The sequence below is a fragment of the Alternaria dauci genome, chromosome 1 (assembly GCF_042100115.1).
Source record: "Alternaria dauci strain A2016 chromosome 1, whole genome shotgun sequence".
NCBI classification, from domain to species: domain Eukaryota; kingdom Fungi; phylum Ascomycota; class Dothideomycetes; order Pleosporales; family Pleosporaceae; genus Alternaria; species Alternaria dauci.
In genome coordinates this window covers 2,673,409-2,690,832 of record NC_091272.1, presented here as the reverse complement: position 1 = coordinate 2,690,832, position 17,424 = coordinate 2,673,409, and the positions used below count along the sequence as shown (strand labels likewise).

The window sequence follows — 17,424 nt, the reverse complement described above, 5'->3', positions numbered from 1 at the left end:
GCCCACAACGAGCTGCATCTTCCACACCACAATATCATTATGGCGTCAGTCTCAAAAGCCCCTCTGGTCTGGATAGACTGTGAGGTAGGCTTACTTGTGCTCTTATCCCGTATTCCTCTGACCCTGCTAGATGACCGGCCTGAACACTGATGATGACACCATCATGTCTCTTGCCGCATTTGTCACGGATGCAGACCTCAACATCCTCGACGAAGCAGGCTATGAGGCCATCATTCATCACGACAAAGAGCAACTCGATCGTATGGGCGAGTGGTGTACAAGCCATCATGGGCAGTCTGGTCTGACGCAAGCCTGCATCGACTCCGCCACTACCGCTGAAGAAGCAGCAGAGGGCCTACTTGCCTACATCAAGAGATTTGTACCTGAGCGTCGTACTGCTCTGCTTTCCGGTAGCTCTGTACATGCCGACAAGTCCTTCCTCGTCAAGCAGCCTTACAAGGTCGTCACCGACTACCTTCATTACCGGATCATGGACGTCAGCAGCATCAAGGAAGCTGCTCGTAGGTGGGCGCCCAAAGATACCCTCAAGAAGATTCCAAGGAAGAAGATGTTGCATGAGGCACGTGCGGATATTCTGGAGAGTATCGAGGAAGCAAGATACTATCGCGAGGTATTCTTTCTGAAGCCCGCGAGCACAATAGAGCCCGAGCCATCACAGGAGTGATGGCGGATGCACAAATAGCTTCGAAAGCCGTAGAACCACTTCTATCTAAACACTCAAAACTATGTGTTGATGTCACACGGAGCGTCTTAGATTTTGGGATCCTGTCACGTTCATTGATCTCACGGCGCGTGTAGCGATGGTCTATCAGGCGCAAGTATGCAACGTATTTGGGAGCTTGATATGAGACATAGTGAAGGAACATTGCGATGCGGCAGAAACCCAAAAGAGGCATACATAGGCGATACAGGCTAACCAAGATGCCAAAGAGAAGGACATGGTGTATACCAGAATGCAAAAGTACACATATTGACGGCGGTAGCCCACCACGTATCCATTTTGTTTGACTTGGCCCTGCTCGTCAATCGAAATAGGAACGCGATATCTCATCGCAGGGTATCATATTTCTGTTCTGCCTATATACTGCGACCTATTCCTACAGTGAGGATTGCCGATAGACTGCCGTTCCATGCGTATAAATTGCCCATCATGCGTCATGCCGCAGTCTGCCCCCAAAGGTTTTATTATCCTCGCCTTGTGCTCATTTCTTTCCAATGCTGAACCCCCTCGTCATGAAATCCGCACTGTTGCCCGCCGAGGCCTTGTGCTCGGTCTTATTAAACAGGCTATTCACGTTGTCGTTTTGCGCCATCCTCCTCCTCTTGTTGCGTTCTTCTTGTTCCTCAAGTACCTTTCGCGTAAGGGAGGCTGTGGCAGAGTTCTTGATCCCGTCGTTTGCCGATGTTGTGGGGTTCGCTGCACCCTCTTTCTTTGCCTTTCTGGTTCCATCTGGTAGTGGTGTTTTTGTGGCGCCGTTTTCGGTGGACGTATCGCCGTGTTTACGTTTCTTCTTGCTACCGGGCGCTTTTTTGAGCGCGTGCGTGAGGCTCTTTTCCTTCAATGTTTTCATACGTAGGTTCAATCGCGCAATGTCCGTTGGCGCGGTGGGTAGGATGGGTATGATGTCGTTCTCAGCGTACGGTTCGTTGCACTGGTAGCAAATCAGTCGTCGTGTCTTGAATTGGTAGACCAAGTGAATACATACCGCCAAACACACTCTCTCATCGACTTCCTTGACGACGCTTCCCGCAAAGGCATGCCCACAGGGAACAATGTACACCGCCTTGCTCCCCGGCCCTAGCCTCTCCCCAGTAATGGGACATTTCCATTTCTCACCTGATGTCTTCTGTACCTCACCACCATTTTTCTCCTCTATCTCAAACTTAACTTCGACCACGTCTTTCAAACCCTTGACCCTATCCCCAAACGTGCCCAATTCCGAATCTTTTACGCCCGCAATCTTCTTCATCTCCGTCTTCTCTGCGTCATCTTCCTCTTTTAGCAAGAACTCGATGACGGAGTCTTTGTTGTACAGAACACCAGCAGCATCGGAAACCACAGGGCGGGAAAGAGGCTTGCGCGTCAAGGGGTCGGTGGACCAGGCGTATTCTTGCTGTTCGGTTTGCGCCTCTTTGATCTGGGCGGCTGTGAGAGCTTTGGCGGCTTCTTTTACGAGTTCGCTACGTTTGGGAATGGATCCACCGTCGTTGCCCATTGTGTAGGGCTTGGCCGAGACTGGATGTGGTTGCGCGTGGATTGATGTAGGAGCGATGGTGAGAGGCCGAGGGCGTGCGGCGAAGGCGCGGAGGTTTGAGTAGTTTTGGGACGTGCACGTGCCAGCTCTCACAAGAGAAACTACCTGGCGGGGACCAAGATAGAAGCAAATTGCATATTGCGAGAAGACAGTTTGATAGTGATTTGATCAGTGCACTATTTTGGATGTCGTGTTTTCACCTTTGAAAGCTACACTGGCGCTATACAAGAAAGGTATCAATTGCATTCCTCATGTCGCAACCCCTTATGAGCGTCGTATCTACATATCCTTCAAGTCTCCAGACTTGTCAATAGTCGGAGACGTAAATCTCTTCCTTCGCTCGAAGGGTTTCTCTGGTCTTGCTGGCCGCGACCGTCTCTCCAGCGGCCTTTTCCATTCCTTCTTCCATGACGGTCTGGCCTCTCCTCGGTTCCTTTGTGTCACTTCGTCCGCTTCCACTCCGCCGTCTGCCTGTCCGTCCTCTTTCCGCGAATATCCATGCGAATCCACCTCTTCAAGTGACCCATGGTCCGCAGCATTCGTTTGCCCGCTCTTGAACACCACCCTCTGAATGAATGCAGAGAGTCTCGCTCTCTCCCTCTCGAACGGGTTCCTCTGCTCTTCAGCAATTAGATTCGAGAACAGCAACTTGTCGTATACGCCATGGACTCTCTTCAGAGCATCGATAGCATCTTGTCTCGCTTCGCCCTTCAGATACCGAAATTCAAGACGCCCTGCATACCCGGTTTGCCCTGCACCAACCCCCATTTGAAGGCGGATGTTCTTGACGATGGGATTCAGTAGAGTGAGTGCGTCGACATAATCCGAGCCTTTGGCTAGGGGGAAAGAGATTGCGAGCCCGGCATACATAGTAACAGTCTTGGGATCTGCATTTTCCAGTGTCTTAAACATCATGTTTAAGACCTGGCCTCCGTTCCTGAGCGAATTGTGATTGTTTTTGTCGCGGACGCAGGTACTCATTGCGATCCTGAATGTACCAGGTGTAGGCCTGATGCCCCAATTTATCACATCCTGCTGCAGGAGCTGGACTGCAGCATCAGAGGCGCGGTTCTGACGGAGGTTGCGCAAACGCATGCTGAGGTTGTTTAAGTCGGGGACGATTTTGTATGTCGCAGGATCGGTCAAGAGATCCCAATATTTCTGAGCTGCCTTGTTCGCTACAACTTTTTGGCATACTTCTTGCACTAAGGAGAGTGTGTCGTTGCCTGGTCGAGCATAGATGAGGGAGCTCGATACTGCATTATTCACGCCCTGAGGCGTCAGAGCTAGGAACTCATCGCCACGCGCGGGGACATTATCAGGAGAAAGATGGTCATGGTCGATACGATACTGTTCGGGTACGTTGGGGGCTCGCAAATGTGGAAGGCCGGCGTCTCGTCGCTCCACCGAGCCTAGTCGAGGAACGAGTCGTGGTATGTCCATTGTCTGCTCCACCAGCGAGAGTACGTCGTCCCAGTCTCGCGGCCGACTGCCAATCAACAATAATCTTCCCATTGCGCAGACGAGCTCTTCGTCAATGGTGAGATCTGCACGTCTCCATCTCCCGACAATATCTTCCCACATGCGGCGCCCTTCCATAACTCCGCGCTCTTTTCTCGCAGCCGTCTCGTCCTCGCTCTCTCCTTTGGGCGCGTCTACCAACAAACTTTGCCGTATTGCGTTGAGTATGGTGACGTATGTGATGGCATTGGCTGCTGCTGGCCCGTTCTCTGGTATCTTCCCAGCCACGCCCCATAGGGCATCCATATCACCCGCTCTTGCGCATACTCTCAGCGCAGCGTTTGTGTGCATAATCGACGGTTCGACTCGTGAATTGGGTGCGTAGAGCGAGTGGTAGATGGAGAGGGCTTTGCTGAGAACGCCAGATGTATGCGCATTCCATGAGAGGCCTCTGAGGAGTATAGTATATGTGTAGGAGTCTGGGAATTGCGCACGTTTCTTCATCTGTGGCAGGTCAGCATTACCCCTCATGACTTGGTGTAGGCTATGCATACGTCGTTGTAGACCTTGATCGCATCATTGACTCTTTGTTTAGCCAGATAGTGGTCAATAATATGATTCCAACTGACAATGCACAGCATGGAGTGGCTCGCCATGCGCACCAACTGCAGCATCTCTTCTACCCTGTCCTTTTTCAACTCATTCCTCACAAACGTCGCCAGCTCCAGCGGATCCTGCAAATACCGCAACTCCCTCTTCCTCCTATTCCAGTCACTTTCGGATATGGATGGGTCTCGCCGGCGAAGTCCCGCAAGATTGGGTGTCTCGTCGACTGAACGTGGTGTAGACGTTTGCCGCAGCGCCGCCGTCTCTCTTCTCTTCCGGTTCGCTGCGAAAGCCGAATTCTTGAAGTGATCATTTTCGTTTCGCGATGTTCCTCGAGGCTCGTTCAGGTCTGTGAACCCCTCTTCTTCTGTCCTGGTGGCATGGCGGGTGGAGAGCAGCCGTTGCTGGCTCTGTTGTAGAAGCGGGTTTACATTACGACGGAGGCGTTGCGCATTGGTAGTTGGGACGTCGAGCGCTCGTGTACATCGCCAAAGGCACGCACGACAGTTCAGCATCAGGCTTGAGGGAGCGGTTCGTTATGTGCAGAGGGCGTGGGACATTCTAGTCAGGAAAAGTTCCCCGTTGCGTAGCGCAAAATCACCGGGCCGAGCCATGGCTCACGTGATGACCCGAACACTGCGCCGTCCGAACCGAAAAGGAGCATCATCTGCTCGCGTGCTACCCAGGAGGGCATTAGCAGGCCCAGTCTTGCCGCTATGCAATGCGCCGCCTCCAAACCGTCGACGCGAAGAAGCAATCCAGCCTAGATCAGACTTCCCGCGCCCACGCCTCACTCTAGCAGCAAAACCATGCCTATGGCCTACAAGGCTGACCCTATATACACTACGCGCCTCCGAGTCTGCGGAACCGAACCAGCACTATAACGCGGGAGCCCGAGCCAGCCAGGCGCACCACTATTATAGGGCTTACTCTGATCCTTCGCTCCAAGTCCCCGCGACCAACAAACAAGCAAACTAAAACCGCTGCAGAATGCCTGGCTGGTGGGTAGTAGAGTGTCATGCTAGCGCAACACGACATGTTGCACGGCGTTATTGCTCGTCTTGTCATTTTCTCTTTGTTTACCACGACTGCTGTACTGTAGCGACAACGTATACCAGTTGATACCGCACACCAGACCGGATCCGACTGATGCCTTTATTCTTCTGATCGGTGAGACGAACACGCACATCAAGCACCAGAGTATCTGTCCTCTCACAGCAGAACCACCGTGGCGGGAGGATCAGGGTTCAAAAAGGGTCATGTAGGTAGGTAAGCCTGGTAGTCGGCTGTTTTGGTGCGACGCGATCCGTACGTGTGGCATTATGTGGCAGGGAGGGTTGCGTGATTAGCTTCGTGCGAAGCAACAATGGCGGCCCTATGGACGGGATCTTACTCCGCTGTTGGTGTGTGCCTTTGTACGAGGGGATGCTGTTGTGCTGTGTTGTATGAGAGGTGGTTGTTGTCGTTATGGGTGCTCGGAAGTGGTGCAGAAGAAACACCCATCCCAGTGGTCACCAACCCTACCCGTGGAATTTGGGAATTGTCATGGGCATCTGCAACCGTCAGCTTTGGCATGTTCACGTATCTCGCTGCTTTGGCTTGCCAACAAAGATCCGACAGTAGCACAGCGCCAGTGGACGCACGTCCACATTCAGGACCTCGTGGCATCGGAACCAAATCCTTCAGCCCCAGCTACTGTCGTGTAACGCGTGCGACCCAGTCCTTGACACGACCACGCCTCAAACCAGCAGTAGTAGGACAGCGAGCGTATGCACACCATCCGGCTAGTTTCCGCTGTCAGATCATGGGCTGACGGCACCGTTGAATGTCTATCGCGCCAGCCGGCGCCTTTTGCTCCTCCCCCCCCTGGCTAGCTTTCAAGACCGCTGCCCCAGCGCCGTTTGCAATGGCGTGCCTAGAAAAGAAAACAAGGGGCAGCTCTCGGAGCATCAAAGTAGTCTCGTCTGACAACGGTCTGATGTGCCGCTAGACGGCGATCTTGCAGATGCAGTCTTGCGAGATGCTAGCGTATCCTGAGGTGTCGTAGGCGACTTTGCATGACGTGCACGCATTTTGATGCGGGCGGGTATTCTGCGGAATCTGTTGCGAAGATCATTAACGTCGCCGATGTTCAGCTCTTTTGTTGAGTTGCGCATCCTAGCGTTTTGCTGCAGAATTTTCTTTCCCTCTGGCGCGGCGTTTTGCCGGTGACCAAGAGGGAGGCGTCAGCAGTCATGCGCTTTTCGGATGACATTGCCCAAAGCGATCACTATCGGAATCTTTGATCCATTGTGCCGCGGTAAGAACAGTCCACGAGGCACAACTCTCCAGGCTTGTAAGTTGCCTTTGGTGTGTGGAGGTGAGAGTCATGCGAGGTTTTGCCGACCACACATTGACCCCGTCTCTCATTGCGTCGGCGCTCAAGTGACCAAGCAAAAATAAGGTCTCTGAGTTGCTTCGTGTGATTGTAATCAACGACACAGAGTTACAGGCGACACGCCTCACTCGTCTCATTCTCAATGATACTGAGCAGCGAATACGTCCTCTCGCGGTCCTATCAGCATTTAGGATAGCCACTTCTCGTTACACAAAGTTACCTGCAGGCACACCTTGCTGCACGCGAGACAACCACACGCATGCACATCCCATTGACACACCGACGAGCATCCGCCTAATGCCGCGATTCTCGTCTGCAAACCTCTGACTGCCATTCTGGCATGTGATTAATATATTTTAACAACACAACTATCATGCAGCCACAATTCCATACGTCTCTCCCATTGACATTCCGCTCCTTCCTCATTCGACACGAAGAGTGCGCCTCAAAACTCAGTCGAACCAAACGGTACTTTCCATCGACTCCCCCGGACACGGGCCTCCCATCCTGCCAGTATTATCGGTGATATGCGTCATCACCAGCGTAATACAGAATGTCTTAAAACATTCTGCGACAGGTCGGCCTGCAGTCGATTGGCTGTTCGTGTTCAAAATATTCTACATGACACCCCTGCTCTGGACGAATCAGTGCACAGGCCGGGGACTGCAGAGTGAGCTGTGTCCTTGAGCGAGGTGACACCTAGGGAATTCGCTGTTGGTCTCAGAGGGTTTGTGGTCTGATGTCTTGATGCAAGATCAAATTCCAGGCCGGGGGATGCTCGGACAGTTGACTTGCACAATGCGTACGTGGCGGCAGGCATGCAGGTGATGGTGTGAAGAGGCGATCATCGCCGCGAAGACATGGACAAGCATGCTGTGCCAAAGCCTAGAAGTTTGGGGAAGCGAGGCATACCTTGCAAAGCCATGCTATCCACAGCAAGCCTAGAAACGCGCACGGTCAATGCATCTCGGAGAGCGTACCCAGATGGGCATGATCTATCCGTGAAACAAGAACACCACGTATAAACCAGCAACTGAGTCAGACCTGGTAGGTAAGTCGGGCAACCACGGCGATGTTGGGACACAAGACACAACGGGTCATAGAACGTACACGGCGATATCTTGACCGGATAATGGTAAAGTTCGGTTACAGCGCCATCTCATTGCACGCCCTGATTAGTCTTCAGCGACACCATCTGATCATGCGACAGTATAGCATGCAAAGTACACGATGCAGAGTTAGGCCATTGCCGGAGATGAGCAAGATGGTGATTCACAGACCACTCTATAGTGGTTCGTTCCACGTTGCTTGTACGAGGACACAAAGGCGGGCACGCAGGCTCCAATGACAGTAAGCTTGATGTGCAAAGCATGATAAACGCGAAGAGCGAATGGATTGAAAGTAAGCACGATAGCAAGGAGAAGCATGGTAACCAGCGGCAAACTAATTGAAGGAAAAATCGAGTAATTGTTTCTTGTTTCGAACGCCGATTCACATGCAATAGATCTAACCCCAAATGAAAACTGTCTGAACCAAGAAATTTTGAAAAGCCTCTGGCCCATGATGATAGAAGACGTACAGAGGAATAAAGGTGACACGAAATGCATAACGCATACCCAAGCATTTGTCTTTACGACATCTCCCGTGCTATCCTCGGAACCTTGTACTGAATCTTTCGCGGAATCGATCATGGAGCCGTATCCATGTTGAGCACGATGGCTCAAGTAATCTCCATCGTAGACACGATCAACTAGAAACATACAGCCGCCGCCAAGTGAAAATGCAAGCACCACCCGAGAGGAAAGATGATGTGACCGTCGCATGAGCTCACGACGCAGATGCAAAGAACCACCATAAGGAGACTCGTCAAGACTCGCTTGCTCTAGACAACGATACAAGCGAGCACGCTTTTGATGTACCTCACCCCTCATCGTCCTCGAATAGATGAGCGAAGGGATCGGCTTCTGGATTGGCAGAGAAATCCTCCTAGTGGCTCTGCTGGTACATTTGTGGGTTTTGTCCGTACGGCGATTGAGGGTAACTGCTGTTGTTACTATTTGGACTGTTGTATGCATTGCTGTTGGGGGTGGCATACTGAGCCATACCCTCGGGGAGACCTGGACTCTGCGTGCCGTACTGAGGGGCAGTGCTGTTACCAGACGCCGCAGGTTGGTACCCGATGGGAGGGAGTTGGGGGTGCTGAGGAGGTTGTCCAGGGACACCGACCGCCTGTCGCATCTGTCCATAAACAGGTGCCTCAGGAGCGCCTCCCTCATGGGCACGCTGCTGCACGTCGGCCCGGTGTCGCTCCTCGTCGGCTTTGCGTGCAGCCTCTTCCTCCTTCTTCTTCGCTTTCCACTCCTTGCGGATTTCCTTGAATTCTGCAAGAATGAGTTAGCATGCTATAATGTACATGTTAAGCTGCCAAGATGAATGGGCCAGGGTCGACAGCAATTAGCTTCCGTCATCAGAAGCTACCCAGTGCAGCGGGGACACGACCATTATGGCGCTGCACCAACACGATCCCAAGGGCTAACCTAGTGCACTAGTTTTCCCAAGGGCCACAAACCACAACAGCAGTAGTTAAACCACGAATAGAAAAAGAACGTACCTTCAGGAGTGCGCTTTTGGCCGTGCGATTGCATCGTAACGTGCGCATTCAAATGATTAAGAGTGCCGTAAGCCTTCTCGCAACCGTTCCACCCGCACTTGTACATGCGTTCAATTTCTTCATATCGCCGACGAGGTCTCTTGTGTTGTTGCGCGCCAGGAATGGGTACAAAAGAATAAACAGTGGATAGCGGATGTCCGCCCTAAACAGACGTGTCAGTTCTCAAAGTCCAACCATGGGTGAGGCTAAACAAGTAGCCTAGCAATATGTGCGCGTTGGACGCGTCCATACTAACAGCTTGACGTGCAGGACTAGTTGACTTACTGTGGGTGGTCGCTGGACTGGAGAGACCATTGCAGGCGCGGGCGGGCCTGAAGTCGCAGGATGCCCATAGTGCATGCCCGGCTGAGGGTAATGGCCAGCCCACTCGGGTCGCGAGGCATAGCCCATTGGTGTTTGGGGTTGCCCTGGATAATGCTGCATGTCGTGGTGAGGTGTGTAAGGCGAGTATTGCTGCTGATGACTTGCGTATGTCGGGCTCGTCTGCGCGGCAATTGATGGATCTATAGGAACATCCGAGTCAGACTTGAGTTGTTGTGGTGATTGATGGCCATTTGTTTGACCATCTGGGATAGGCATTGACGGACTCTGTTGTTGCGCCATACCACCGGGAGCTTGCCCTTGAGCGCCGGGTTGATACGAACGTTGAATGTACTCCGGAAACGACCCTGATCGAGCCGATGAAGGATTCAGACTGTAGTCTGAGTTTGGGGTGAGGTTGGAGGAGCGAGGATCTGGTCCTGGTGGAGGGTATTGCGCAGCAGATGCTTGATCTGCAGAGGTTCCCTCAGAAGCTGGTTCAGGAAAGGTTGGGTAGGGCGAGCTCAAACCTGACTGCGGGTAGTCTGCTTGCCGTGCGTCCATAGACTGTGTAGATTGGCGAGGTGTCGAGGGTAGCTAGGCTCTAAGCTGAGGTTGGATGGTTGGATGCGTGCGCCCACGAGGGAGGGATGGCTGCAGAGATATGTCCGTCGCAAACCGTCTTCGGATGATTTGCCGCGGTCTGTGGAAGACAGGCAGCTAGAGCGTATAAAGGCGTAGCCTCAGTCGAGCCAAGAAACGCACAGCCAGAAAACCGGAGAAGCAATGTGGTCAGGCTGTGGGTAGCGTGGAAGTTAAACGCGGATGATTTGCAGACGGTGTGCTTTCCACGACGCCCTGGTGGAGGACAAGCAGTTCGGCAAGAATGCACCGTCGAAAAGATAACGCACGGAAGGCACAGGCTCGAGGGCAGCGGGGCAGGGGAGAAGGTTAGCGGAAAGAGATCTCTCGAATCGCGGAGCAGTTGGCGCGATGCAGAGTGAGGTGCAACGCAAAGGTTACACAATCGGTGCTAGGTTGACGAGCTTGCACTGCGGGTCTGCTGGGGGCGAGAGTGAATTTGGAACACAGCTAGTGACAGCGCGACCTAAAGACCTTTTAGACTGAGTGGCGCGCGATGCGGATTGGCCACCAATGGATCGGCCTGGAGAGACTGACGGCTTACCCAGCAGGCCTTAGCACACCTGATGAGGTAACAGACGACCGTAGCGGCGAAAACAAGGATGCCAGCTCAGTCGGTAAAGCCGAGCCGTCACAGTGGGAATGGGTACTGTTCTGGGTTGCGGGCCTAGTACGAGGCAGGAATGGCGCAAGCAGCAAAGTGTGGGACGCAGGACTGCTCGAGGGTGGGCGTTTTAGTGTGAGAGGGGCGTGCGGGTCCGTGTAAGGGTGGCGCTAGTGACGAAGAAACCGGGTTCGAGTGCGCTTGTTGGCCGAGAGTGAATGAGGTGCGCAGGCGGCCACACAGGTCGTCGCTGGGGGATGCGCGTCGCTGACTGGCTGCGCCGACGGTGATGATGGGGCAAAACACAGTCGGCCCGTTGTCGAGTCGATGATTGAAAGTTTCGCTCACACTCTGGTTCTCCCAGCCCTCGCCGTTCCCAGAAGGCTCAACTAGGCCGAGCGTGCCGAGCGATCAGCCTCTTTGGCCGGCCACCGGGCTTTCCGTGCAAGTTGAGAGTCTCGAGGGCACGAGAGCGAGATGGTGCTCGGAAGTGGACCGTCAAGGTTGGACGATCGGGTGCGTGCTGCTGCTTGCGGACGCGAGTGACTTGCAGCGTGGCCGTGGCAGTGGCAGGACAGACGACAGGATGCGTGCAAGTGCTGCGGGGTGCCTTAGTGACGAGGGCGCCGGGAGGGCGGCGATCGCGTTGCTCGTGGCAGTTTGCACGTGTAGCAGCTCTCGAGGCGCGCGCGCGCGACCTTGGTGTGCCTGGGGTTGCAAGCAAGCTATCGCCAGTGACGGCAGCGTTAGAGCCAGGTACCGTTCGGGCTGACGATGGTGGTTGAGCTGGGTCAGATTCGCGATGTAGACTAGAGGATGGGCTAACTCGCAAGATGGTTAGACGGCAGAGAGGCAGGCACTAGCGAGAAAAATAGTCCGAGTGGGCACGGGGCTCTCTTGTTTTGGAGCTGACTAACGCGTGACGTACTGACCGCCCTTTGCACCCGTTCGCCAGTGTGCAGGCCTCAGCGACGACCCCCCCGGCAGCCAGCCTCGGCTTCTGCCCATGTCGTCGCCGCCCGCCGTCGCCCTCGTGCTGCTGGTGCTGTCGCGAGACGTGCAAAGAAGAAACAGGCGATGCCATGAGGCTGAAAGCTAGCTCCTGGCGCTAGACGCGGCATGGTACAGTCGCGCAAGGCCTAGTACCCAAACCACGTTAGGGGAGAGCCCCAGGATATAGAGACATGGCAAACACCACTGTAGATGCCCTCGCGACAACATACACGCCCCAAGTCCCTCACCACACTCCGGCCACGACGACACCCTCAGCACACGGCTGGGCTTTTGCGGGCCTCGGCAAGAGCGGCGTGCAAAACGTCTGCATGCAAATATTGGACACGGCACAGACCTCGACGAGCGGCAATAATGCCCAATGCGTCAACCAGAGCGAGCCTCCAGCCGACCGACCTCTCTTCATTGCCGTGGGCCAAAACCAAAAGCAACATGCCATCGGACACGCGCCGACGGCTTCTTTGTCCGTGGCCATTGTCACGCCTGCTCCTGTCGTCTTTCGTTATGCCCCTTCGCAACTGCTATCCACGCCGTTTCGCTGACGTAGAGCTGACTTGTCCATGACGGCTAATCTCCATCGACTGACACGCTTGCCCACACCAGCGGTAAGAGCCCCAAGACTTTATTCTCCCGCTGCGGCTGCTGTGATAGGCACCCTTTTCAGCTTTTTCGAGACCCACCAAATCAAGTCCCCTATGTTCCTCATCACGTACACGCTTTCGCTTTCGCTCTCATTTCCGCTTTTGCATCCTCCCATCTCAGCACATCAGTGCACACACAGCATCGTGACTTTTTTTCCCATGCCCATGACACTCAGCCCAAGCCCTTGCCCTCTTGTCAGCAGACTCGAGATGGATGCGTCTCTCCACGTTAGCGGGCCTTGCATCAACTTGGCTTCGAGTGCACCAAAACGTCCAAGGTCCGTCGGCTAGCATTGTGTCGCGCTGCTGTCAGCCTGCGAAAAGTGGGCCCCTGACATCTCGTGTATCTTTGCTTCTGCACGCTGCAGTGTGCCAGTCTCATCAGTCCTGCGGCACCATGGGCCACTGCCTTGCTCGTCAAATTCATCACGTCGCATTGCATCAACAAAGTGGCCTGCTCTCTTCCTACCACTAACCCAGAAAAGTCATGCACCCATTCGACAACGATGACAGCCTCAAAGACATGCTCAGGAACACTACCCACCGTCTCTGCTTGATCCGGCTGTCCGCATCCGATGAGCCACGGCCCCAGCCACTCACATGGCACGGTCGTACCTGCAACTATCCGATCAATGTGCTCGTCATAGATGTTCCTACCTGACTTGACCTGAGTATGGCGGTTAGAGTTCGGGTCATTTCCCTATTAGCATGTCTGCACCACAAGTCGAGCAACAACACGCTGACTTTTTTTACATGATTGGGGCATGCGAGACCAAGACTGATCGGACCCAGGATCATATAAAGAGATGCCGCTAACTATCGCACGCACATGCGCCGTCGAACGGGAGCGGGAAGTAATCCCGATCACAGCGCGAACACCACGCCGCGAGCAAACTATGTCAACTCCAGACTTCTGATGCTTCTAATCGCTTTCTCAATGTTCTAGCGCATTTATTGTAGCACCGGGACAGTGTTTGAAATATCTCCAAGAATAACCCGAGTACCAGTCAGCAATCAACTCCCTTGCGGATATTCATTCGGCTCAAGACCAGCCCGGCGGCTGTGACGTTGACCGCCTGTGTCATCCCGATTGCGTTGAGATTTGCAATATCAAAGACACAATGGTGAGGATATTGCAGGCCGCGCAGTCCCCAGCCACTGCCAAATCCGAAAGACTACGTATTCTTAGCCACGGCTAATGTCTGGTGGAAGCTGGGCGAGCGAGTCACACAACAAGGGCCCCCCCTGACCACAGTCCAGTGTGGGTCTGTGGCGTTTCCATGTTTTCGGTGGAATAGAACCGCCGTGTGTCGCTCACGTGGAGGAAACCGTACGGAGATGCCCTATAGAGGTGACTTTTGTGGTGGCCAGGGAGGTTGGCGAAAGCATAAAATTCACTCATACTGCAGGTGTCAGTATACCGATATTATACTAGCCCATTTCAGCACCACCTTTGGAATCTTGGTAACTGTCAAACCAATGTCACTGCTGCAACTCGATGCACATACGTATCAGCTGCCCCGTGTCCGAAATTCTTCGCGACGCTCGCAAACTGACACGGCATTGCGCGCAGCCAGCGGGATACCTTCCGTCCCTAGATTGAGGAAGCGGAGGCGACTTCCACATGCCACCTGCAGCGCTGTAGTCATGGGCCTCGTGCATGATACCCTTGTTACAGAAACCTTGGATGTCTGCCACTTTGCACAGTCTTGCTCCCCACTGAAACCCACCAGGAGGAGTTGGTGTATTGGGGTCGACATCCATGAACATGCAGGTATAAGCTGATTGTCATCTGACCGTCTTCCATTATCGCCTGGCACAGGCAGACGGCAGAGCAGAAGGTCCGTGGTGGTTGTGATGGCAGAATGCACACATGCACGTCAACATCTAGTCGTCGGTATGATGCTGTGTGCGACGTCGGCGCGCACTCCAGACCACGCTGCTTCCGGATCGCTCAACGCCCTGTAGCGCCTTCCTTGTTCAGTAACCCGCTCCTTTGCAACTTCCTCGCATCCGCATCGCTGCTGTAAACATGTTCCCTAATCTCCCCGATCTGCCTTGGCCTACCTGAACATTGTCGCCTCGCCAAAGTCGAGTCTCGTCCGCCATGCTCCCCTCTCTGGCAACGTCAAACCTTGGTAATGACATAGTTTTGCATACACCCACCCACTTTTATTGCGAGGGTTCCATACTATGCCATTGGCCGTAGCACCCGACACACCCTCTACGGCATTGACAACGGCCATGCGCATGCCATCACTCCAGACTTTGCAGAATCACGGCCCACCCCATGCGGCAACGTAGGCGCGCTCAAATCACGATCTAACTTGACAAATAATGCTTTTCCCAGGAACCCTACCCAGTTGCCTGCGGGAGCTGCGTCCAGAGCGTCCGAAGAATGGCCGGCGCTGGAGCCCGCAGATCGTTTCTGTCTGCTTGCCTAGATACGACATGGCGTGAGCTTGGCCTGCACACCGTACCTAATCCCAGTCGTCACCTGCATTTCATGGATTCGCTCGTCTGTTCTTTCCCTACCTTCTTCGCCTATGCGCTTCACCGCATTAGCGGATCTGAGCGCTGCCTCGAACGGACATCTTCGTCTGTCTCGACCTGCTCCACATTCCGCTCTTCTTACATCCTCCGACTCCGAGTCAAGCGAAGCATTCGACATGATTTTCTGGGAAGTATCGTATCCAATGGCCAGGCCACAGGATTGGTCCTTTTATGACCATAAACCTGCAATCATAACATCCATGCCTATGGGCATCTATCCGCTTCAAGCTTTCCACGACCCTCTCCAGTTTCTCATACTTGGAACACGTCGCGCCCCTGTCGAGAATCAATAAAGCTTGTTGTTCGTTAGTTTACACATTCCGGAGATGAAACGGAGCTCAAAATTGGGACGCCAATTCGCCGAGTGATAGTGCGATCTAGCCCCAAGATGCGGTTTTCTGGTTGAGCCCAAGGCGCATGCATTCCAGCAGCCAGTGGTTGCCGGCGACCTGCCACCCACTGCCCGAACTGGAGTTCGTGCAGATTTAGTTCTCCGTCAAGAATGCGAAAACGAGCTGCGTCATGGGGCTTTGGCCGTGCTGAGCTACGTCTTCCCTGCTCATGACCACGCAGTTCCAGCAGCAATCGTTTCGTCCAAGCTTCAGGTTTTGGCGACAGGGGTGCACCAATCTTGAGACGACATGATCTTGCTGATCCTCATGGGCCTCGATTTCATGGAGTTCAAACAAAACGATAGTCTACAATCACCATTTCAGGCCAGGCCAACCTTGGGATATCCCTGCCTGGTGTCATTACAGGGCACATCCACATTATTCCTGAGCATATCAACGAAACCTCAATTCGTATTGCCATGTTCGCTTGTAAAAGGCCGTCTTCGATCGGATCACTTTCCGTTGGAAGCTGTCCCCCAAGGAAAACTTGAAAGCGTGTCAACAACTATAGTGCTGATGTCTACAACCGGCTACACCAGCGAACATCATCTTCAGCGGGTACGTGATATCTGGCCAGACCTCTTGGCTTTGCACGAGGTCGAGATTACTCACTATCTGACTCTGGAGCGATACTATGCAACCATGAACACAAGGTACCCCCTCATCCCGATTGATGATGAGATCGATCCCGCTACTGCACGACACTGACACTAGACCACGAATCCTCTTCAGGTAGGGAGCATGAACAGATCCTTCATCGAGACTTGCTTTCGCTTCCATGGATTATAACGATCAGCCTAGAAAGAGCACAGTACGCTTGTGGTTCGTTCGTGCCATCCTTCCCGCACAAACTAATCATCCGCCGCGACACCACGATCGCGTCTTGCGCCATGACATCGATCGCCCACTGGCCAGCGGCCGCTCCCAGCCGCCGTCGGAATGCCCGGTCTTTTTCGAGGCAATCCTACATTCCAATCTATCCCAACTCCAATCGTACTGTCGACACACATTGCTTGTCATATCATGGAGCAAGGTATAAGTCATCTCAGACATAGTATCACATAAGTGGTATAACTCTCATGGTTGTTCCGCAATCGTTCTCTCTTCTCGGACTTGTACACATGAAAGAACACTGCTTGGTACCGTATTCTATTGACACGGTGATCTAGACATTGCGAATTCAGCTTCAAGATGGTTGTCATTCGGGCCTCCTTACCGACGGTTCCGTTTAATAGCGAGGAAGCGCCGTGGGTTACGCCCTGCTCCTCTTCACGGCGGTATATCGATATCAACCTCTTCGATTCTTGTAGCGCTGTTACCATGGTCTCTGTTCCCGAGTAATCGGTCTGGTAGAGACGCCCGTCGTGTATCTTGATCTGGCTGCCACGCTACATGGTCGTATACGCGTCCTTTATGATTTTTGTCTCAGGGACTCGGTTTGTGAGGTCACTGACCATTTTTGCTATGCACTGGATGATGTCGTCCGGATATTGCGCACGCTTCTCAACAAACATCGTATTCCTCGTGTCAAGGACCCAGCACCACTGTCATGTAGACGGTCCTATGAACGAATTAGAGAGCAAATTTTCCATTCATGTCGACAATTGTGCGTTTTGCAACCGATTCTGTAAGGTCATTGGTGTGATCAAGTGGCTATGGTGTGGACCCTGTGTACCATGACCATAGTCTCAACACAAACAATGACCAAACCTCTGCAGTTTTACGCCCTGTTCGGAATCATGTATTAATTCAACTCTGGCTATTCATTACGACCGCCATCTCGGCTTACCTAAGTGAGGTCACATGAACATACGCTTTGTAAACACATGGTAAAGTTTTCTGTGGAGTTTTTGTACATATAAAAAAACGCTTTACTCGCTACCACTTAAC

At 53.3% G+C, this 17,424-nt stretch overlaps 4 protein-coding genes across 4 annotated transcripts; 1 reads left to right on the top strand and 3 right to left on the bottom strand.

Moving 5' to 3' along the window:
• Positions 1-39: 39 nt before the first annotated feature.
• Positions 40-685, top strand: ACET3X_000826 (uncharacterized protein; the record flags this gene model as incomplete). The annotated part of the gene is made up of 2 exons (XM_069448165.1): positions 40-84; positions 131-685. 2 exons carry the CDS (start codon positions 40-42, stop codon positions 683-685), a joined length of 600 nt encoding a protein of 199 aa, XP_069311068.1.
• A 538-nt stretch (positions 686-1,223) lies between these two features.
• ACET3X_000825 (uncharacterized protein) lies at positions 1,224-2,237 on the bottom strand (the record flags this gene model as incomplete). The annotated part of the gene is made up of 2 exons (XM_069448164.1): positions 1,224-1,673; positions 1,728-2,237. The coding sequence occupies 2 exons, from the start codon at positions 2,235-2,237 to the stop codon at positions 1,224-1,226; spliced, it is 960 nt and encodes a 319-aa protein (XP_069311067.1).
• Positions 2,238-2,555: 318 nt separating this feature from the next.
• On the bottom strand, positions 2,556-4,378 carry ACET3X_000824 (uncharacterized protein; the record flags this gene model as incomplete). The annotated part of the gene is made up of 2 exons (XM_069448163.1): positions 2,556-4,241; positions 4,292-4,378. The coding sequence occupies 2 exons, from the start codon at positions 4,376-4,378 to the stop codon at positions 2,556-2,558; spliced, it is 1,773 nt and encodes a 590-aa protein (XP_069311066.1).
• A 4,328-nt stretch (positions 4,379-8,706) lies between these two features.
• On the bottom strand, positions 8,707-10,255 carry ACET3X_000823 (uncharacterized protein; the record flags this gene model as incomplete). The annotated part of the gene is made up of 6 exons (XM_069448161.1): positions 8,707-8,761; positions 8,816-9,101; positions 9,332-9,533; positions 9,656-9,894; positions 9,979-10,164; positions 10,222-10,255. The coding sequence occupies 6 exons, from the start codon at positions 10,253-10,255 to the stop codon at positions 8,707-8,709; spliced, it is 1,002 nt and encodes a 333-aa protein (XP_069311065.1).
• Positions 10,256-17,424: the final 7,169 nt, after the last annotated feature.